Source organism: Rhinatrema bivittatum, chromosome 1, assembly GCF_901001135.1.
Source record: "Rhinatrema bivittatum chromosome 1, aRhiBiv1.1, whole genome shotgun sequence".
Taxonomy (NCBI): domain Eukaryota; kingdom Metazoa; phylum Chordata; class Amphibia; order Gymnophiona; family Rhinatrematidae; genus Rhinatrema; species Rhinatrema bivittatum.
The window spans coordinates 765,761,543-765,782,437 of NC_042615.1; the positions used below are offsets into that span (position 1 = coordinate 765,761,543).

At 44.1% G+C, this 20,895-nt stretch overlaps 1 protein-coding gene across 3 annotated transcripts in view; it reads left to right on the forward strand.

Moving 5' to 3' along the window:
* ATP8B1 (ATPase phospholipid transporting 8B1) overlaps positions 1 to 20,895 on the forward strand; it is a 275,982-nt gene that overhangs the window by 99,925 nt on the left and 155,162 nt on the right. For all 3 annotated transcript variants that reach the window (XM_029579627.1, XM_029579621.1, XM_029579613.1), the window contains one exon: positions 6,176 to 6,273. In XM_029579627.1, the coding sequence (XP_029435487.1) occupies positions 6,176 to 6,273 (98 nt within the window). The remainder of the gene's footprint in view (positions 1 to 6,175; positions 6,274 to 20,895) is intronic.

The following is a 20,895-nucleotide window of genomic DNA, read 5'->3' on the forward strand; positions in this document are numbered from 1 at the left end:
ACGGATGCAACATTTGTAATTAAAAATCTGTAAATACCTTAGCCTAAGGCTTCCCAAACCTGGCCTGAGGACCCCACAGCCAGATAGATTTTCAGGATATCTGCAATGAATATGCCTACCATGGAGACATAGTAAATGCAAATTTATCTCATGCACATTCATAGTGGATATCGTGAAATACTGACTGGCTGTGGGGTCCCCAAGACAGATTCGGGAAGCCCTGCCTTAGGCTGACTGAACTGCTTGTTGCAGTAACAATAGTAAACTGTAGTGCCAAGAAGTCATATTTAAATGCATATGTAGCCAGATAATTATCTAGTTAAATGAAAATTTGGCTGAGTATATTTGTGCTGCTGAAAACACAGCACTAGTTAGTTTATCCAGATAACTAGCAGAGCCAACCAGTGGCTGAATATGTACCTCTAAGTTCTGAGAGTAAAAAAACCTTCATCTACTTATTTGCCCAAAGGTTTTTCCTCTTGCTTCTTTATTCTTCCAACACAGTTGGAACTGGTTCCTGCTGAGTATGGCAGCATTATTCTTCATTCATAGTTGACCAAGGTTTGTTTTTCAATTTTAAGTCCTTCAACACTGCTGGTATCCCCTTCGCTCCCCACCTCAACCTATTCTGTGTAGCCCAACCAACCTTCACAAAGAGTTCTTGACTTAGGGGACAAAGGCTCCAGTTCCTTTCAGAATCTATTACATGTATACCCTGAATATGGCCAGTAGGTGTCACAGTGCACAATGGCTAGGATTATCCATTCCTGAGCGCTGTGAAAGCTGACTCTGCCAGCCCAACAAACAGAAAAAGGGCTCAGGAACTGAACCTGTGATTTCCTTGCACGCGGCTCCTGAGCCATTAAGTCAACCAAAAGTTGTGTGTTTTGTTTTTTTTTAAGCACTTACCTGATTTACTAATCTGCAGTAAAACTGAACTGTTGAGGGGACTAATTTAATGTAGTTGTCATTAATTTGAATGGGGCCAATTTAATTTATCATGGGCCTTTAATAAATGGGCCACTAAGTGAAGAGAGAAATAGGTTTTAGAGTTAACCCTGAAACAGTACCACTTAATGTCTTTACAATTTTTTTTTTCCTGTTTCCTATATGATATGCCATATGTTAGGGCATTTGTCTCTGGTCGATTGATGATTTGAATAAATTACTGCTTCACAAAACAGCAGAACCTAGTCCGCTCTACAGTTGGTCAGACCTGCCACCTGAGTTCAGAAATAATGCTCCTCATTGTCCTTGGTATTCATAAAGTAAATCAATTCTGTATCTACAGTGCTGGAGGGAATAATGTATTCTCCCTTGGTCAGAAACTGCCTCAGGCTATCAACATTTGATCAGAAAGAGTTGTTAAACAGTTTTTCTCTGATAATCTTAAAATCCATAATATTTATTTCTCCATTGCAGTAGTTTGCTTGTGGTTAAGGCATTTTGCTTTCTGAGATGAATTGGTTATAGTGAAGTTAGCACACCAGATATTCATGTGGTGTCTGTCTGGCATGCTGGTGTAGCAGTTCTGTGTTTTTTTTCCTCTTCCTTCTTTGTAATCATTTAAGTCCCACTTTCCAGCATGCATGCTGCTCCTCCTGCCCCCTTCTGTTGTGCTTCTGTACGCAGTTGCACTTTGGGTGTCATGGCTGCTCTTGCATGCAGTAGCAAGGCACTTGCGCTTTCTGTGTTTCCTGGTGACATTCTGGCCTCATGCTTGCTGGTCTTTCTTGGTTACTTAGTATTTCTTTTCTGGCCCCCTGCCTTTTTCATTCTTTATTCTTGCTTCTTAGTCTGTTAACCCTTTCGTAGCAGGGCGTGTTTCCTACTTGACACTTTCCCTGACTACCCAGAACATGCAGCAGCAGCCTCTCCAAAGGGATGGACTCCTGCAGACTAGGCTTTCTACCACTGGATAAGTGTATTCCCTATGGCATGCTTTGAAGGTGACAAGCTGACCACTATTGGAAGTGTAATTTTGTCCTGCTTTCTTTCCTGCTTTTACCTTATTGCTTTCTGATTGAGGCATCGTCGGTGACTGCTTTCCCCCCCACACTTTTCTTCAGCCTCACCTATGGGCCGATACAGTAAAATTCGCGGAGAGCAGGCGCTCTGAGGCGAGCGCCTGCTCTCCCAATGCGCGCCCAGGCCACTCTCCTGGGCGCGTGATCGAGTATGCAAATGAGGGCCCGCAGTAAAAGGGGTGGCTGTCAGCTGGTTTGACAGCCGAAGCTCAATTTTACCGGCATCGGTTCTCAAACCCGCTGACAGCCACGGGTTCGGAAAACGGACGCCGGCATAATTGAGCATCCATCTTCCGACCCACGGGCCACTGGAAGATTTAAAATGTATTTATTTTTTTTAATTTTTGATTTAAAAAAAAAAAAAATTTGGGGGCCTCCGACTTAATATCGCTATGATATTAAGTCGGCTGGTGTATAGAAAAGCAGTTTCTTCTGCTTTTCTGTACACTTTCCCAGTGCTGGCAGAAATTAACACCAGTCTTTGGGCAGGCATTAATTTCTGTATCGCGCGGGAATAACTAATAGGCCCATCAACATGCATTTGCATGTTGCGGGCGCTATTAGTTTTTGGGGGGGGAGGGGTGGCCGCGTGTTTTCGACACGCTATTACCCCTTACTGTATGAGGGGTAAAAATAGCACGTCAAAAACGCGCGTCCAAACGCGGGTTAACAGTGCGCTGGAGCGCACTGTATTGTATCAGCCTGATAGATATGTTCATGCTCCTCCTCCAGAAGCTGTGGGAGGAAGCCCCCTAGTGAAGCTGGAGGGGGGAGGACTTGCCTACCCCCAAGCAGAGGCTCTGGAAGCCTGGCACCATAACTTTGTCTACTCTCCAGGAAGGGAGAACAGTGTTCAATAGAATTTTTGTCCTATGCAATATAAAACCCTTCTTTATATTTGACTTTTTGTGTCCTTTGCGGTTTTATCTAGATTTAGTGGTGTGTATGACTGCATGTGGACAGGGTAAGTCAGTGGGACATATGTGGGTAGTGTTGAGATGCTTATGCAGTCTGCAGAGTCTAGCAAAGCTGCTTTTCAACAGACAAGTATTGCAATGTGCCATGACCATTGCTCTGTTCTTCTTCTCTTTTTAAAGCAGTAAAAAAACAACTCAGAAATGGAATTTTTTTTTTTTTTACAACTTTCCCTGTGACTTTTCTTCTGATTCCAATGAATTGGATAATGTTTGTTTAAAAAAAAAAAAAAAAAAGCCCAGCTCCCTTCATATTTTTTTCCCCATGATGTAGCCATATCCTATAATTATTTTTTTTTTTTAAATAAACTTTTCCTCCCATAGAACAGGGGCAATATGCAGGTGAAAAAGAGACTGGCTGTGGAATAGGTGTAAACTGTATTTGAGATAGGGACCTAAGGGAGGTAAATAACCCTTTGGGGGAGGGAATGAAGGCAGAGGATATGGGCAAGATTCATCTGCATACTCCAGGCATGCAGATGAATGACTTCTTGGAGTATTTCAAAGAGCAGCTGAATATCCCAATGTATCCAATATTCAGTCTTTGTGTATCAGAGGCTCAACCTTTGGGAGGTGGGGTGGTAAGTCTGCGTTTATGACATAGTCCATGTCTGATATGCATAGTCGTAAATAAACTTGCAAATAATTTTTTTTCGATGTCACTGTACCAGGAGTAATCCAACATTTTCTTTGTGCATTTTTTGTTTTGGGCATTCTTTTTACAGAACTGTATTAAACCGGCTTTAAATGCTGATAATTCTAAATAACATATTTTGAGACCTTAAATTGCTATTAAACCACATTTTTGGGAAGGAATTAGTCCTTCCAAACCCTACTTCAAGAAGTGGGGGTCTGAAGACAACTAACAACTACTGAAAACTTTATAAAAAAAAAAAAAAGTTTAAAAAAACCCAAAAAAACCCTTCCTTGATCCCTCACATGCTCAAACTACTGCCCAATTATCAAACCTTCCAATTCTGGCCAAACTTATTGAAAGTGTGGTAACCAGAAAACTGTCTCAAAGATCAACAGCTTACCCCAATCCAGTCCAGCTTCCACACCGGACATAATGCAGAGATGGTCCTCATTTCACTCATTGATAAAGTGCAGTTATTCAGATTTGGCCTTCTGATTTTTATTTGATCTTTCTGCTGCATTTTACACAATTGATCACCATATCGTATTGACCAGGCTGGCAAACTTAAGCATTAGAGGCAGTGTCCAAAAATGGTTCATTTCCTTTCTGATAGGCAGATAGCAGATAATTAACTTTGGCCCTTGTGCTGGGGTTCCTCTCCCTGCTATCCCCCTTGCTTTTCAATTTGTAGCTCCAGCCCTTAACCTTAATTATCAGAAGCTTCAGAGTCAAATGTGTACATCTGTGTCCCTTTCCATCGAAAACGCAAATTGCACAATCAAAGTAGCCCTAGATTTTATATTAACCAAATGATTTCTCCAATATATCTGTTAAATCTAAATTTATCTCAGATTGTTCTTCCAACTGCTGTTTCTCTTCTCCCTTTAAGGGGAGATAGTATATTCTTGAGATAGCCGGGATCGCAGACTCCGAATACTTCAATATTGAAGATGTATTTCGAAATCAAAAACAAAACTTCTATGATGAAAATATAAGAATATTCCCTGACTTAGCCAGGAGTACTCAACTTCGACAAAGGAAGTTTATTTTGATGAGGGCTGAAGTTCTTGGAAGAGGGGCTAAGTTTACACTCAAGTTTCCTTGTCGTTGTCTGATTTTATATCAGAACACTAGGTATGTTAACTTCCCGGAACAGTTGAGATTATATCTGGACTCCCACTCTTGAGAACCCCATAGGTTTGGGAAAAAGAAAATTAGAAGATGACGAGATAACTAGGTTGTTTTTATGACTACCTAAATCTCTGCTCTAAGTGAAATACCTGTAATGTCTCAGTTTTTTTTCCTTATGTTTAGGTATTAGTATAAAGAAGGAGTTTGTTTGAATCCTTGGTTGTTGGTTAATAAGAAACGATTGCAATATCCTCTTGTATACTGTCTTACTGTATCCTGTAAAAATATGAATAGTTTAATAAAAATTAAATTAAAAAAAATGTGTACATCTGTAACCCTCTCTTTGGTGGATGTTTTGAATACAGGGATGCATGGTGTCCTGTTTTTTTTTTCTCTCTTGCTTTCTCTGCCTACAGGCCTTTGGTGCTGGGGTCCTTTCCAGTGGGGGGGGGGGGGGGGGGGGGGGGGGAGAAAATAATACACCAAGGCTCATGGGAGAGGGTGGGGAGAGAAACTATCTCCCCATCCTGCTAACCCATCAAATTCAAAATCTTTTCTCCTTACTATCAAAGCAAAGGAAGACATTGCCCCTCCTTAACTAATGGTGAAGGTGAGAGAATACCACCCCAGTCAAAAACCTGCACTTATCCCAAAAACACCCGATACCACCACCCCTTAAAGTGCTCTGCTTGATTAAAAACAAGATTGAGAACCTTAAAGGGTGTGGCACCTGACTTGTAGACCACACATGCCTCAACCCCCTCCACTTGCAAGCCTTTAACTTGTCAACTGAAAGCCTGGCTCTTCAGCCAATACTGTTCTACTTTTCTACAAATTGAAAACCAGACCCTACAGCCAGCTGATCCACAGACTAAACAGACCCCATCCACTGATGTCTTTCAACAGGCTGACAGACATCAGGTAATAAATATAACTCTGCCTTTACCTCTATCATGAGCCATTTGTAGCAAAACTCTCTGGCAAGCTTCAGCTCTTATTGTGTGGTGCCATTGCTACAGATCTAGGATAGGTTCCTAAACACAGTCTGCATCTGTAATGTAACCTACTTTATCCTTAATCGTTTGTGAGCTGCTTTGAAGTGGCTGTCTAGCCACAAAAATATAAAATGTAAATCCATTTTTTATATAGAATCTTGAGGCCTCATTTTCTGCAGCTTTACTCAGTTACCCCTTCCTCAAAAACTCCTATCTATAATCCACCTGGCTTACATTTTGTCCAGTAGCCTCACATTTTCTTTTTCTTTTCTTTAATTCCAAATCTCTTATCTGTTTTGACTAGACTGTGAGCTCTAAGGAGCAAGGATTGTCTCTTGTGTATCTCTGCTGTGTATACCTGGTAGCTCTATTGAAATGACAATAACACCATTGGTATTTGCTCAATTTCAGAATGCTCCTGGCAAGTCAAGGCAAATGACCGCAACTTCTATGACCAGCCTGAGTTTAAGAAAAAGAAATTTCTGTGTTTCAAGGAGAGTAAATATTCTGTAAGTTGATTTCTGTCTCCTCTTATTGACATATACTAAAGTACCCTGCATTTTCCTTTATGTTATCATAGGCTGTTCTCTTGACAAAATGTTTCAGGTGATATCTCTCTCTCTCTCGTAAATGTTTTTTAAAAAGAATTTTGATCACGTATTCAGTTTTATTCATACATTTTTCTACATATTTTTGTAATAAAGATTAAGATTGTTTTCTATAATTGCTTTAAGTAATTCTGTAGCGCTGATTCCCTCTGGGAACTGACATAACTATATATATATATCACTATATCTCTACATCTATATCTAGAGAGATGTCAGTTCCCAGAAGGAATCAGCGCTACAGAATTACTTAAAGCAATTATAGAAAACAATCTTAATCTTTATTACAAAAATATGTAGAAAAATGTATGAATAAAACTGAAATGTGATCAAAAGGTTTTTTTTTTTTGTTAATTTACAAAATTTTTACAACTATAAGTGCACATGAATCATTACATGGAATAAGCATGCCAGCACTCATATATTGTAGCACCGTGATAACAAATATATGTATATCTTTTTTGGTGGCTCAATCCGCACAGTATGTATAAAATTGAATTGCATTTCTTTACAAAGGTCATTCGTTCTGAAATCCCAGAAGCAATGTAGAAATTCAGACTTGAAGATTCCCGACAAGGACCTTGCCTAATTTATTGGCTGCTTCAGGGGGAATTTAAACATTGGTCAATGTAAGACAGATCTACGAATGCAAACCAAAAAACATCGAAAAAGCATAAATATATATATATATTTTTTTATAACTTTCTGTTTATTATATCGACCATGTGTAAACAGCATAATACAGTCAACATCACATATTAACACCAACAGAGATACACTAACAATTCAACTTCTGACAAGCAGAAAAACACAAATCATCCGTTTAAATCTGTAAGCCCTCCTCACCCACCCCCCCCCCCCCCCCCCCCCCCCAGTCCTCACAGCAGTAGCCTTCAATTGTGGATAGATGTAGACCATTGTTGATAGGGTTGCCAAATTTTATGAAATTTCGCCATCGCATCCTTGCTTAAAGCCGTCAAATGTTCCATGTGATAAATCCATTTCAGCCTCCGTAGGACCGCCGAAAAGTCAGGAGCTTTGTGCAATTTCCAGTGCATTGCAATTTCTCCTCGCACCGCAAAGGCCAGAGCCCTAATAAAGGCACTGGACGTCAGAGATCGCTGCTCATCCGGGATATTCAACAACATTTCCTTAGGGCTGAGTTGTATGTCCAGCTGCAATACCTGTTTCAGCCAGTTCTCTGTTTGGGACCAGAGAGGCGTGATAACCGGACAAGTCCACCACATGTGATAGAAATCACCCTTCAGACCACATTGTCGCCAGCATAAAGAATCTGTACGTGCCCCCATGGTCTTCAATTTGGAAGGGGATAGATACCAACGGTATAACATTTTATAACTGTTCTCTAACAATTGAGCTGCAATGGAGCTACGATTTATAGCTTTAAAACAAGCGTCCCATTCCCCCTCTGTGAAGGGGGCCCCCAAATCCTTTTCCCAAGCAGTGATATGCCAGACAGATTGCGACACCACCCCATTGAGTAGGGTATACATTTTTGATATCACTCCCCGCATCACATATGCCATTTCACAGTACCCTTCAATGAGTGTCTTGCCTTTAAGCATATCCCGCCGGACCTCCTTAACAGACAAAAAATGTCGCAGCTGTATGTAGGCATACAGGTCTGAATCAGTCATATGGTATGTTACACAGAGATCCTCAAAGGATTTCGGTCCTTGATCAACCCACAATTGACCCAAGGTAGTAAGACCATTCTCAGCCCATACCCGAAAAGTCTTCCCCGCCCGCCCACTAGCAAAAGCCGCGCATCCCTGAACCCGCGTGGAGAAAAAATATTGCCTATCCCCCACCAGTTGTCGTCTCCACCGGCGCCAGAGCATCATTGTAACAGCAAGGCAAGGAGATGAACTGTGGAGGCCAGGAGGAAGCCTTCCCCCTCCCCACAATAAATCCTCAACCACTACAGGAGCTACCATATCCCGTTCTAATCGTACCCATGGTTTAATAAGTTTACGATTATGATAATCAACCACAGCCCTTAATTGGGACGCTAAATAATATCTCAACAGATTGGGTACCCCCAGTCCACCACTCAATTTATGCTGATATAGTATTGCCCTCGAGACCCGAGGTGGTCTTCGTTTCCAAATGAATGAGAAAATTTTGGCTTGAAGACGCTTTAGATATGGAACTGGCACATTACACGGCAGAGTCTGGAACAGATAAGCCAGACGTGGGAGATAAGTCATTTTAAGAGCTGCTATGCGGCCCAACCAAGTAAGAGTTAACCTGTCCCAGGTCTGTAGCTCTTTGTCTAATCTTTTGCTAAGTGGAGTGTAATTCATATCAAACAGATCTTTATATTCGGGGCTTAAGTGCACTCCCAGATACTTAACGGAGTGTTTTGCCCATTGAAAGGGAAACTGCCGTTTCAATTGGGTGATCACATCTAAGGATAAACAAATAGGCAATATCTCCGATTTATCTGTGTTGATTTTAAAACCAGATACCTTCCCATATGCCTCAAGCCTCGGCATTAGTCCCATCAGCAAACTTTCAGGTTCTGTCAGAGTAAACAACACATCATCAGCATAAAGCGCTAATTTGTAGGAACTAGTGCCCATCGAAATTCCCTGTATGTTCCTATCAGATCGTATTATTTCTGCCAAGGGCTCTAAGCACAGCGCAAATAGTAAAGGGGATAATGGACAGCCTTGGCGTGTCCCTCTTTGCACCTCAAAGTTTGCCGAGTAATTCCCGTTTACCTTAATGCAAGCCATCGGATTGCGATATAAAGCCTGAACCCATGTCAGGAAATGGCCCCCTAATTCCACCTTCCGCAAAACCTGGAACAGGAAAGGCCAGTGCATCCTGTCAAAGGCCTTCTCGGCATCCACTCCAAATAGCACTGAGGGTACCCGCTTCGACCGTGCATAGTATATTAAATTTACTACTTTGCGGATGTTGTCACTCGCCATTCTGCCTGGCATAAAGCCAGCCTGATCTTCGTGAACTAAAGTTGGAAGAACTATCTTTAGGCGATTAGCCAGTATTTTCGCCAGCAACTTCAGGTCGATATTAATAAGGGAGATCGGCCGGTAGGAACTGCACAGCAAAGGATCCTTTCCTGGTTTTGGCAAAATAGTGATGCCCGTCACATTTGCCGCTGCCGCCAATTGACCGTCCAGACGAAGACTATTGAACATATTTACTAAAGGGCCAGCTAATTCTTCCTTAAATTTCTTATAGAAAAAGGGGGTATATCCATCAATACCTGGAGCCTTTCCCGATTTCAGATCGGAAATAGCACTGGTAACTTCCAGCAAGGAGATAGGACGATTTATGCTCTCCAACACTGAGGCATCTAAACAAGGCAGCTGAATCCCTTCCAAATACTCCACTATTTCACCCTCAGTAGCGTTATCCTCCCGCTTATATAAAGTAGCAAAAAATTGATTAAATTGGCTGCCTATGCCCTCCCCATCCAGCACGATGGTCCCATCAGCTGCTTTAATTTTAGTAATTTGTGATTGAGCGACTCGGGCTTTCAAAGCATGTGCCAAAAGCTTCCCCGCTTTATTGCCATGCTCATAATAGGTTCTTTTAGTCAGATCCATATGATATGTAATTTCATCCGCATCCAACTGCTGAAGTTGCTGCCTGAGATCTCCCAAGGTTTCAAATAATCGCTTACTCGGTGCTTGCTTATGAGCTCGTTCAGCCACCGCTAACTTTCCGTGTAATTCAGAACGTTGTTTGGCTTTCTGTTTCTTAGTATAGGTCGCAAGCGCTATTAGTTTACCCCTAAGCACGGCCTTTAGACATTCCCACAGTACAACGGATGTTACTTCCCCATTTGAATTGTCAAGCAAATAATCCTGAATTGCTAATCTTATTTCCTGGACCCTGTTGTTATCTTTTAGCAGCGAGTCATTCATCCGCCAAAAACGACGGCCCCCCATTAAACCAGCAATCTTAAAGGACCACCAGACCGGGGCGTGATCCGACCAAACAAAACATCCTATTCCCACGTCAGTAGTGGCTCCTATTAGAGTGTTGTCTATAAGAAAGAAGTCAATCCGGGTATAGGAGTCATGCGCCTTTGAATAAAAGGAATAATCTTTTCCACTAGGATTACGATCCCGCCAAACATCAACAACTTTCCATTTTCCCATAAATGAATGTAGGGCTTTCTGATCCACCAGTGAGTAGCTTCCCCCTCCCTTGGAGCAATCTTGCGCAGAATTAAGAGCTAAATTAAAATCACCACCAATGATCAATTTCCCACTAGGGAACCTTAACAGCTGTTCATCCAGGCGCTCAAAGACCTCCCTCTGATGTACATTTGCATTGTATAGGGACACCAGGATGTATAAAGTCTGACAAATAGTCAGAGAAACTATGATAAATCTGCCATCAGAGTCTCGGTATGTCTTATCTATGTGAGCGGGAAGATCCCTAGAGATCAGAATACCAACCCCCGTATATTTCAGCTGTGGCGTACAGGCTGCCAGAAAAATGTGAGGAAAATGTACTGATTGCAGTAAATGCTCATGTTTTTTTACGAAGATGCGTCTCCTGGATAAGCAGAACATCAGCCCTGGAAGATAGAGCCTCCTTAAACAAACTCTTACGTTTAGATGGATGGTTGAGACCTTTAACATTCAGCGACAATATCTTAATAGTCATCATTATGTACTATCCTCCAGATCACCCTCATTCCCATATTCCTCACAATGAAAGCCCCTCCAGCAAAACAGCCCCCCCAGCCATAAATCGCCACAGTTCCCTACCCTTAACCCATGGCTTCCCCTTCTTCTTCTGCAGCCTACTATCCTCCTCCCCACATTCCCAAAACCTCCCCGTCCCTGCCCCCTAATCCCCCTCCTTCCTCCCTTCCCCCCTTTCCCCCTTTCCCCCTCCCGTTCCCAATCCCCCCCATACTAGACCCCTGCCGAGTAAACATCGACAACGTACTCAGAAGTAAGTGAGGTCCCCCCCTCCCCCCCCCCCCCCCCCGCATTTGTCACGGAAAACCAGCATTAACAGAGTGCTAACATCAAACTCAGTGAAACAGGCTAACTCGAAATAATGAACAACCAGAGTTTGCAATACTTAAAGTGAGACCCCAAAATAAGTGTTTGTTTCGCTGTCATCCGTCAGCGACTACACGAGTAAACCTTAAGAAAAATGGCCACTGTAGGTCAGTCCACACTGTCAGTAGTTTCGCCACGATCCAAGGACTTCCGCTGTAAACGGGAGCCTGATGTCCCCACTCTTTGCCATCTGGGTCTGCCCGACCCCGCCATCTTTTTATTATGTAACTATTATGTAACATAGTTATAGTTACAATTTACCTTGTTATGCTGTTAATGTTACAATGTGATATAGTTACATAGTAATGTAGTTACATTCTTCCTTGTTACAATGTAAAATAGGGCAGTCCCCGCCCTATTCTCTCAGTTTCCTGTAAACCGATGTGATATTTCGATCGAATGTCGGTATATAAAAGAAATAAATAAATAAATAAATCTTCCGAAGAGGAATCTCAGTAGTGGGGAAAGGCAATCCCGCCGCCACTAAAATCGAGGCCGCTTCCGCTGCATTCTTTGTGGTGCGTGACGCCATCTTTGGTAAAGGCTAGGCCCGCAGGGTACTGCCAACGATACTTCAAATTTTCCTTCTGAAGCATAGAGGTCACTTGTTGTAAGTCCCGGCGTTTTTGAAGTGTTATCGCTGCTAAATCATTATAAATCGCCACAGTCTGGCCGTCCCAGCTGAGATCTCCAAGTTTTCGCGCTTGTTGCATCACCGCATCTTTGAGGCGAAAACTTTGTAGGCATGCGATAATATCTCGAGGAACGTTGGGGTTCGGGGCACGCAGTGCTCGATGTGCGCGCTCAATGATGATTTCCCCTTCAAACATCTCTTGAGGCTCTGTGCAGCTATCCAGGATTTTCCTACATAAATCCTGCACTACTCGACTAACCACTTTGTATTTATCAGTTTCAGGGATCCCCCTTATTTTGATATTAGAACGCCTCGAGCGGTTCTCCAGATCCTCAAGTTTCAGTAGTATTTCCTCACTCGTCGTTTGCACATCAATAACATCATTTTTAATGCGTGATACTTCCACTGCCTGCCCCTCCACAATATTCTCCACATCTTCAACCCGCCTTCCAAAATCGCCAAGTTCAGAGCGAAACTCGGTTAAAGCTGTTTGCATATCCGTCTTTATAGCTTTCAAGTCATTTTGTATCTCAAGGCACCATTGCTTAAAGTCTGCTTTCTTGGGTTCCGAAAGCTTTCCCGACTGACCCGGATCCATAGCAGCAGCCACCGTATCCACTGGCTCAGAGTCAGCTCGTGCAGCCCCGTCCGCCATTACCTGAGCTCCGGAGTCCTGTACCACGCTCAAGGCCGCATATCGGGAACCGCTCGGGTCATACGCAAACGTTTTTAAATCCATTGATTTTTTGCGATGTGTCATCACAAAGTGATCCTTAATCCTCCGGCAAAAACCAGAAGTAAAAATTAGCCTGTAGTGCTCGATAAAGCTAAAATTTAACGGGGTGGGAGAGGAGCTATCTCTTCAAGCGACCATGCTGTAGGGCTGACGTCACTTCCAGCATAAATATATTTAACAAAAAAACTGAATGTTCAAGATTCTATAATCTATACAAAATAGCTGCTCCTTTCAGTTTTTTTCTACAAAGGTAAAAAGTGTGCAAGAGGCGTGGTCATTGTTTAAAAATACTATCCTAGAAGCAAATTCCAGATGTATCCCACACATTAAAAAAGGTGGAAGGAAGGCAAAACGATTACTGGCATGGTTAAAAGGTGAGGTGAAAGAAGCTATTATAGCCAATAGATCTTCATTCAAAAATTGGAAGGAGGAGCCAACAGAAGAAAATAGGATAATGCATAAACGTTGGCAAATTAAATATAAGACATTGATAAGACAGGCTAAGAGAGAATTTGAAAAGAAATTGGCGTAGAGGCAAAAACTCACAGAAAAATCTTTTTAAAATATACTGGCTAAAAGACAGGAAACAGAGTAGGATTAAATGGACAATTTAAATAACCGATTCACATCTACCCGTTCTAGACCTCTCATGATTTTAAACACCTCTATCATATCCCCCCTCAGCTGTCTCTTCTCCAAGCTGAAAGGTCCTAACCTCTTTAGTCTTTCCTCACAAGGGAGCTGTTCCATTCCCCTTATTTTGGTAGCCCTTCTCTGTACCTTCTCCATCGCAATTATATCTTTTTTGCGATGCGGCGACCAGAATTGTCACAGTATTCAAGGTGCGGTCTCACCATAGAGCGATACAGAGGCATTATGACATTTTCCGTTTTATTCACCATTCCCTTTCTAATAATTCCCAACATTCTGTTTGCTTTTTTGACTGCCGCGGCACACTGAACAGACGATTTCAATGTGTTATCCACTATGACGCCTAGATCTCTTTCTTGGGTTGTAGCACCTAATATGGAACCTAACAATGTGTAACTACAGCATGGGTTATTTTTCCCTATTTGCATCACCTTGCACTTATCCACATTAAATTTCATATGCCATTTTGATGCCCAATTTTCCAGTCTCACAAGGTCTTCCTGCAATTTATCACAATCTGCTTGTGATTTAACTACTCTGAACAATTTTGTATCATCTGCAAATTTGATTACCTCACTTGTCGTATTTCTTTCCAGATCATTTATAAATATATTGAAAAGTAAGGGTCCCAATACAGATCCCTGAGGCACTCCACTGTCCACTCCCTTCCACTGAGAAAATTGCCCATTCAATCCTACTCTCTGTTTCCTTTTAGCCAGTTTGCAATCCACGAAAGGACATCGCCACCTATCCCATGACTTTTTACTTTTCCTAGAAGCCTCTCATGAGGAACTTTGTCAAACGCCTTCTGAAAATCCAAGTATACTATATCTACCGGTTCACCTTTATCCACATGTTTATTAACTCCTTCAAAAAAGTGAAGCAGATTTGTGAGGCAAGACTTGCCCTGGGTAAAGCCATGCTGACTTAGTTCCATTAAACCATGTCTTTCTATATGTTCTGTGTTTTTGATGTTTAGAACACTTTCCACTATTTTTCCTGGCACTGAAGTCAGGCTAACCGGTCTGTAGTTTCCCGGATCGCCCCTGGAGCCCTTTTTAAATATTGGGGTTACATTTGCTATCCTCCAGTCTTAAGGTACAATGGATGATTTTAATGATAAGTTACAAATTTTTACTAATAGGTCTGAAATTTCATTTTTTAGTTCCTTCAGAACTCTGGGGTGTATACCATCCGGTCCAGGTGATTTACTACTCTTCAGTTTGTCAATCAGGCCTACCACATCTTCTAGGTTCACCGTGATTTGATTCAGTCCATCTGAATCATTACCCATGAAAACCTTCTCCATTTCGGGTACCTCCCCAACATCCTCTTCAGTAAACACCAAAGCAAAGAAATCATTTAATCTTTCCGCGATGGCCTTATCTTCTCTAAGTGCCCCTTTAACCCCTCTATCATCTAACGGTCCAACTGACTCCCTCACAGGCTTTCTGCTTCGGATATATTTAAAAAAGTTTTTAATGTGAGTTTTTGCCTCTACAGCCAACTTCTTTTCAAATTCTCTCTTAGCCTGTCTTATCAATGTCTTACATTTAACTTGCCAATGTTTATGCTTTATCCTATTTTCTTCTGTTGGATCCTTCTTCCAATTTTTGAATGAAGATCTTTTGGCTAAAAAAGCTTCTTTCACCTCCCCTTTTAACCATGCCGGTAATCGTTTTGCCTTCTTTCCACCTTTCTTAATGTGTGGAATACATCTGGACTGTGCTTCTAGAATGGTATTTTTTAACAATGACCACGCCTCTTGGACATTTTTTTACTTTTGTAGCTGCTCCTTTCAGTTTTTTTCTAACAATTTTTCTCATTTTATCAAAGTTTCCCTTTTGAAAGTTTAGCACGAGAGCCTTGGATTTGCACACTGTTCCTTTTCCAGTCATTAAATCAAATTTGATCATATTATGATCACTATTGCCAAGCGGCCCCACCACCGTTACCTCTCTCACCAAGTCCTGTGCTCCACTGAGAATTAGATCTAAAATTGCTCCCTCTCTCGTCGGTTCCTGAACCAGTTGCTCCATAAAGCTATCATTTATTCCATCCAGGAACGTTATCTCTCTAGTGTGACCCGATGATACATTTACCCAGTCTATATTGGGGTAATTGAAGTCTCACTAAAGGGACGTCATGTAATTATATTTTTCTTGTATTTTAATGTGCTATTACTATTATTTATAGAGCCGTCATAACACCTGCAGGCATACCAGCATATTTTGCTTGAAGGTTTTGCCACTTCAGGTCGTGTTTAATCATTGGCCCCAGTCCTTTATTCTTCAACGTGTTTTTGTTAATTTTTTGTTTTTGTAAAATTCTGTATCGGGGTGAATATATTCCTTAAAATGACTCAAAGTGTCAAGGAAATTTAAAGCCCAGTCTTTAAATTTAATTTAAAGCCCAGGGACTGGGCTTTAAATTTCCTTGACACTTTGAGTCATTTTAAGGAATATATTCACCCCGATACAGAATTTTACAAAAACAAAAAATTAACAAAAACACGTTGAAGAATAAAGGACTGGGGCCAATGATTAAACACGACCTGAAGTGGCAAAACCTTCAAGCAAAATATGCTGGTATGCCTGCAGGTGTTATGACGGCTCTATAAATAATAGTAATAGCACATTAAAATACAAGAAAAATATAATTACATGACGTCCCTTTAGTGAGACTTGTATTCGTTGTGGTTGAACATAACTGTTTATAGTGTGTGGTAATTGAAGTCTCCCATTATTACTGCACTACCAATTTGGTTAGCTTCCCTAATTTCTCTTAGCATTTCACTGTCCATCTCACCATCTTGACCAGGTGGACGGTAGTATACCCCTATCACTGTAGTCTTCCCTGACACACAAGGGATTTCTACCCATAAAGATTCAATTTTGTATTTAGTCTCATGCAGGATGTTTATCCTGTTGGACTCTATACCATCCCGGACATAAAGCGCCTGCAATCCTGCCCAAACGCATCTCCGCTATCAGTTTCTCTCTGGCCACATCCGCCAAGCGAGTAGCTGACCTCGCATTCCGCACCCTTCCCCGGCCCAGTGTAAAGAATCCTGAAGCCATCTCTAAAGCCAAAATAAAGAAACCGTGCCGTCCTGCTATCCGGATAGTGCGGCAGCCACCTCTCCAGCTGTCCAAACACTGCCAGCGAATCTGCTTTTCTTAATACCACCTCACTACTTACCCCCTTTAAGGGGGACACTTCCAAGCTGCTGGGCACATTTGGATGCAGGATGTGCCCTGATGCACCCGGAACAAGCGTGTCGTAACTTGCAATCCGGGAATAAACATGTGACTTTGTTGAATCGCCAGCACACATCCGCACTTTCAGCTGTCCCTTTGGCCCCGGCAACACCTTTACCATTGAACCCAGGACCTTGAAAGGAACTGCCTGTATCTCTCACTACACCTGAGATCCCACTGCTAAACCCCGCATGCCCTTATTCGTCATTTGAGTCAACCACAGGTTAATATCTTGCATACCCCAGGACATGATTTGGTTTCCCGCCGTTTTATCCCAAAACTTCTCATCATAATTGAGCCAACCCCAACCCTCATAATCCTTAAAGGCCCCTAAAATACTATCTCCAAATGCTAACAAAGCACCATATTGCAAGGGCTGGTAATGCCCTACCGCACTGGCCAAACGGAAAACCCCCGTGACCCAATTCAAAATATTTTTGGACACTTTTGGCCCTTCCTTTCCTATGCCCTCCCTTCTTACCTCTTTTCTGCTCCTTCTTACCTCCCTGTCTGCCTTCCAGCAATTTGAAGATATTCACATATTTCCTTTTCTTAATCCTGCAGCGCAACTTCCTAGGAACCCCTTCCCACAACTTCGTCAATGATGGCAGCGCCGGATGCCCCATGTCCTGTCTGGGCCCTACCACGCGATCTCTTACCCTCCCACTGGACCCGCTAGTTGCAGATGAGGTAGTCGAAGAAGAACTAGAACCAGAACCCGAAGACACTGAGCTACCCCCTCTTCCTCTCGTGCTCTGCTTTCCCCTTTTCTTCTGCCGACCAACCTCCAACACTCCTGCAGTCGTCCTCTCAAGACCCACGCCTGGCACCTGGCTCTCCATTCTGCTCTTGGGAAGTGTTCATATCCCACTTGCGCCCTGGGTCATCACCTGTGGTGAATCGAGCCAGGCCTCATGGCTGGTCGTAGCTGGAAACTCTATTCCGGACATCCCTGATGATACAAAGGCACAAGCCTTTGTATCATCAGGTAATGGGGGAGAAGTCCATTATCTGCTATTAAGTTCACTTAGAGAATAGCCACTGCCATTAGCAATGGTAACATGGAATAGACTTAGTTTTTGGGTTCTTGCCAGGTTCTTATGGCCCGGATTGGCCACTGTTGGAATCAGGATGCTGGGCTTGATGGACCCTTGGTCTGACCCAGTATGGCATTTTCTTATGTTCTTAAGCCGCAGAGCCCATCCGCTGTGCTACCCCCTGCATCTCACTAGTCTGCACTTCGTCGCTGCGGAAACCTTGCCCTCTGACCATAGGAATATCCACTCCCTGGACTCCCCTCCCCTCATACCAAGATGCCCTAAGCACCCATTGGACTAAGTGACCTCTGTTTCCTGCTCGGCCCGCTGACTCTGTCCTCTACCCCTTTTATACGATGACCCAGTGGCTGACTAAACAACTCACCGCCACCTCGCTGCTCCGGTTCCGTAGGCCTCTCGCTGCCACCAACTCCTCTCCGCCCAACTCCCCGAGCATTTCTGGTGTCGGTAACTGGTTCCGCTCTGCCTCCTAGTCGAGTCGCTCGCCTCCTGTTGCTCCCAAAGGAGTCATCTCTTGAATCCGCTCACCCTCTGCACAGCCTTGACATCGGGATCCCACCGGCACCACCACGATCCGCGACCATGGCTTTTGTGATGGTTCGTCCGTGCTTGGGGCCTGCCTCCCTGCTTCCGCCGCCTGCACTGTTTGGTGGCGGGCCTCCCACGTTGGCTGCACCTGGGGCAACCCCAGGGCAGGCCTGGGGGATAGCAGGAAATGTCATCCCAATGCGTTAAGGGGAGAGGTCAAGGGGGGTCCCAGCGGGCCTTATCTCCTCTGTCGGGGAAATAGCCCTTGTTCCCTCAGGCCCGATCTCGGGGCCACTTTCACCCGACTTTGTACTGGGACCGGTGTACAAGGAGGACTCGTACTGCTATACACCGTACTCTCTCTCTGGCCTAGCAGGAATCTTGCCACCATAGACATACGTTGACTCCCTTCAATGGCCTTGGCATGGCTCTTGTCCATCCTCCCTCCCCTCTCCCTGCCACTCCTCATGCTGTACTACTTTCCTACTAACAAGACACCGAAGTGCCTGATCTTAGCCACTTCTCGCAAATCGGACCCACACTATGAAGACACCAGATGACCAGCCAAGCAACCTGCTGCTTCGGCTCCCTGGTAATTCTGCCCTGCACGTTGCTCCGTGTCATCAGCCCGCCTGAATCCTGCCAATCACCTGCCTGGGATTCAAACCCAGCCCCCTCTCTGCCTATTTGCTACTGTCTCCTCTCATTCTTCTCCCCCCCCCTTCCTTCTGTCCTTCCCACCACCTCCCTGACTTCCTGCACGCACTTTTCCCATGTTATACTGGCGGCCCTGGATAAGCCTGCATCGCCGGCCTTTTACTCCCATAAGACTTGAAAGATTTGAAAAACATGTATGTAGGACTTTATAAATAATACAATGTGGGGTAGATTTTCAGAGCCCTGCTCGCCTAAATCCGCCCAAAACCGGGCGGATTTAGGCGAGCAGGGCCCTGCGCGCCGGGAAGCCTATTTTACATAGGCCTCCCGGCGCGCGCAGAGCCCCGGGACTCGCGTAAGTCCCGGGGTTCTCGGAGGGGGGCGTGTCGGGGGCGTGTCGGGGGCGGGCCCGGTCGTCGCGGCGTTCCGGGGGCGTGTCGGCAGCGTTTTGGGGGCGGGTACGGGGCGTGGCTACGGCCCGGGGGCATGGCCGCGCCCTCCGTACCCGCCCCCAGGTCGCGGCCCGGCGCGCAGCAGGCCCGCTGGCGCGCGGGGATTTACGTCTCCCTCCGGGAGGCGTAAATCCCCCGACAAAGGTAAGGGGGGGGTGTAGACAGGGCCGGGCGGGTGGGTTAGGTAGGGGAAGGGAGGGGAAGGTGAGGGGAGGGCAAAGGAAAGTTCCCTCTAAGGCCGCTCCGATTTCGGAGCGGCCTTGGAGGGAACGGGGGGAGGCAGCGCGGCTCGGCGCGCGCAGGCTATACAAAATCGATAGCCTTGCGCGCGCCGATCCAGGATTTTAGCCGATACGCGCGACTACGCGCGTATCTACTAAAATCCAGCGTACTTTTGTTTGCGCCTGGAGCGCAAACAAAAGTAGGCTGTTCGCGCTTGTCTGAAAATCTACCCCTGTGGTTATCTTAAGCCAGGCTGCAGAACACTGGGTCTAAATGTGATATGTTTATATTTTTTGAAAATTTTTGATCCCAATATATTTAAAAAAAAAAAAAAAAATCAAGGACAAAAATTGTCGTTGTGGTGCCACTAGATAAATCTCAAGACCCAAAAAATCCATTGGCTACTTAAACAAAAACTCAGTCACTCAAAGGAGAAAAACACCTAGCTGTATGTTGTAGTTGGAACTACATTTAAATGCATTGGGATACAAAATTTAAAAAATCATATAAAAGCACATCAAATTTGGACCCCAGTGTTCTGCAGCCTGACTTAAGATAACTACTCTGCATTACATAGTTGTTCAAATCTTGAGTCTTCTGGGGTAACTTTCTTCTTTTTTTTTTTTTTTTACTATTGGCCAGGAGTCGGGGGCGAGTGGCAAGCAAGTGTAATCAGGTCCAGGCAGCAGGCAAACGTGTTTAGGTTCAAGGCCTTGGTTGGTTAGTTCCAGTAGATTAAGCCAAGGATAAACAAAGATAGACAGTGAGACACTGGACATGACTAGCAGGAGAGGGCTGGACAAGAGATTGCAGGAACACAGGAATGCAGAAGCAACACACTGTGCTCAAAGGCAGGAGATTCATTGCTGGGAGGGTGATAGGCAGTCTGGGCCACGCTTAGGTAGTCGGGGCCTGCTGATGTAATTGCTGGGCGCTGCAGGGCTTTTCCTGCCATCAGCTCTTTAAATGCTGATGTGCGCCGTGTACTGTACTCGCCTAAGGGAGACCCCCGAGAAGATGCAGGAACATCGCAGCAAGGAGGCGGTGTCTGAGCCACAGCAGGAGCTGGGGCTCACTGATTCCTGCCACATAAGGAGGGCTCTGAAGGTTCTGGGGTGAGTTGGAGAGAGCAGCTGGTCGCTGGCCTACCCTGTGGCTGGCCAAAAGTAGCAATTAATAGAGACCAGAAAGCAGTCTTGCATCTGTTTATATACGAAGTAATATAGTTCCATGCTATCAGGGGCACAGTG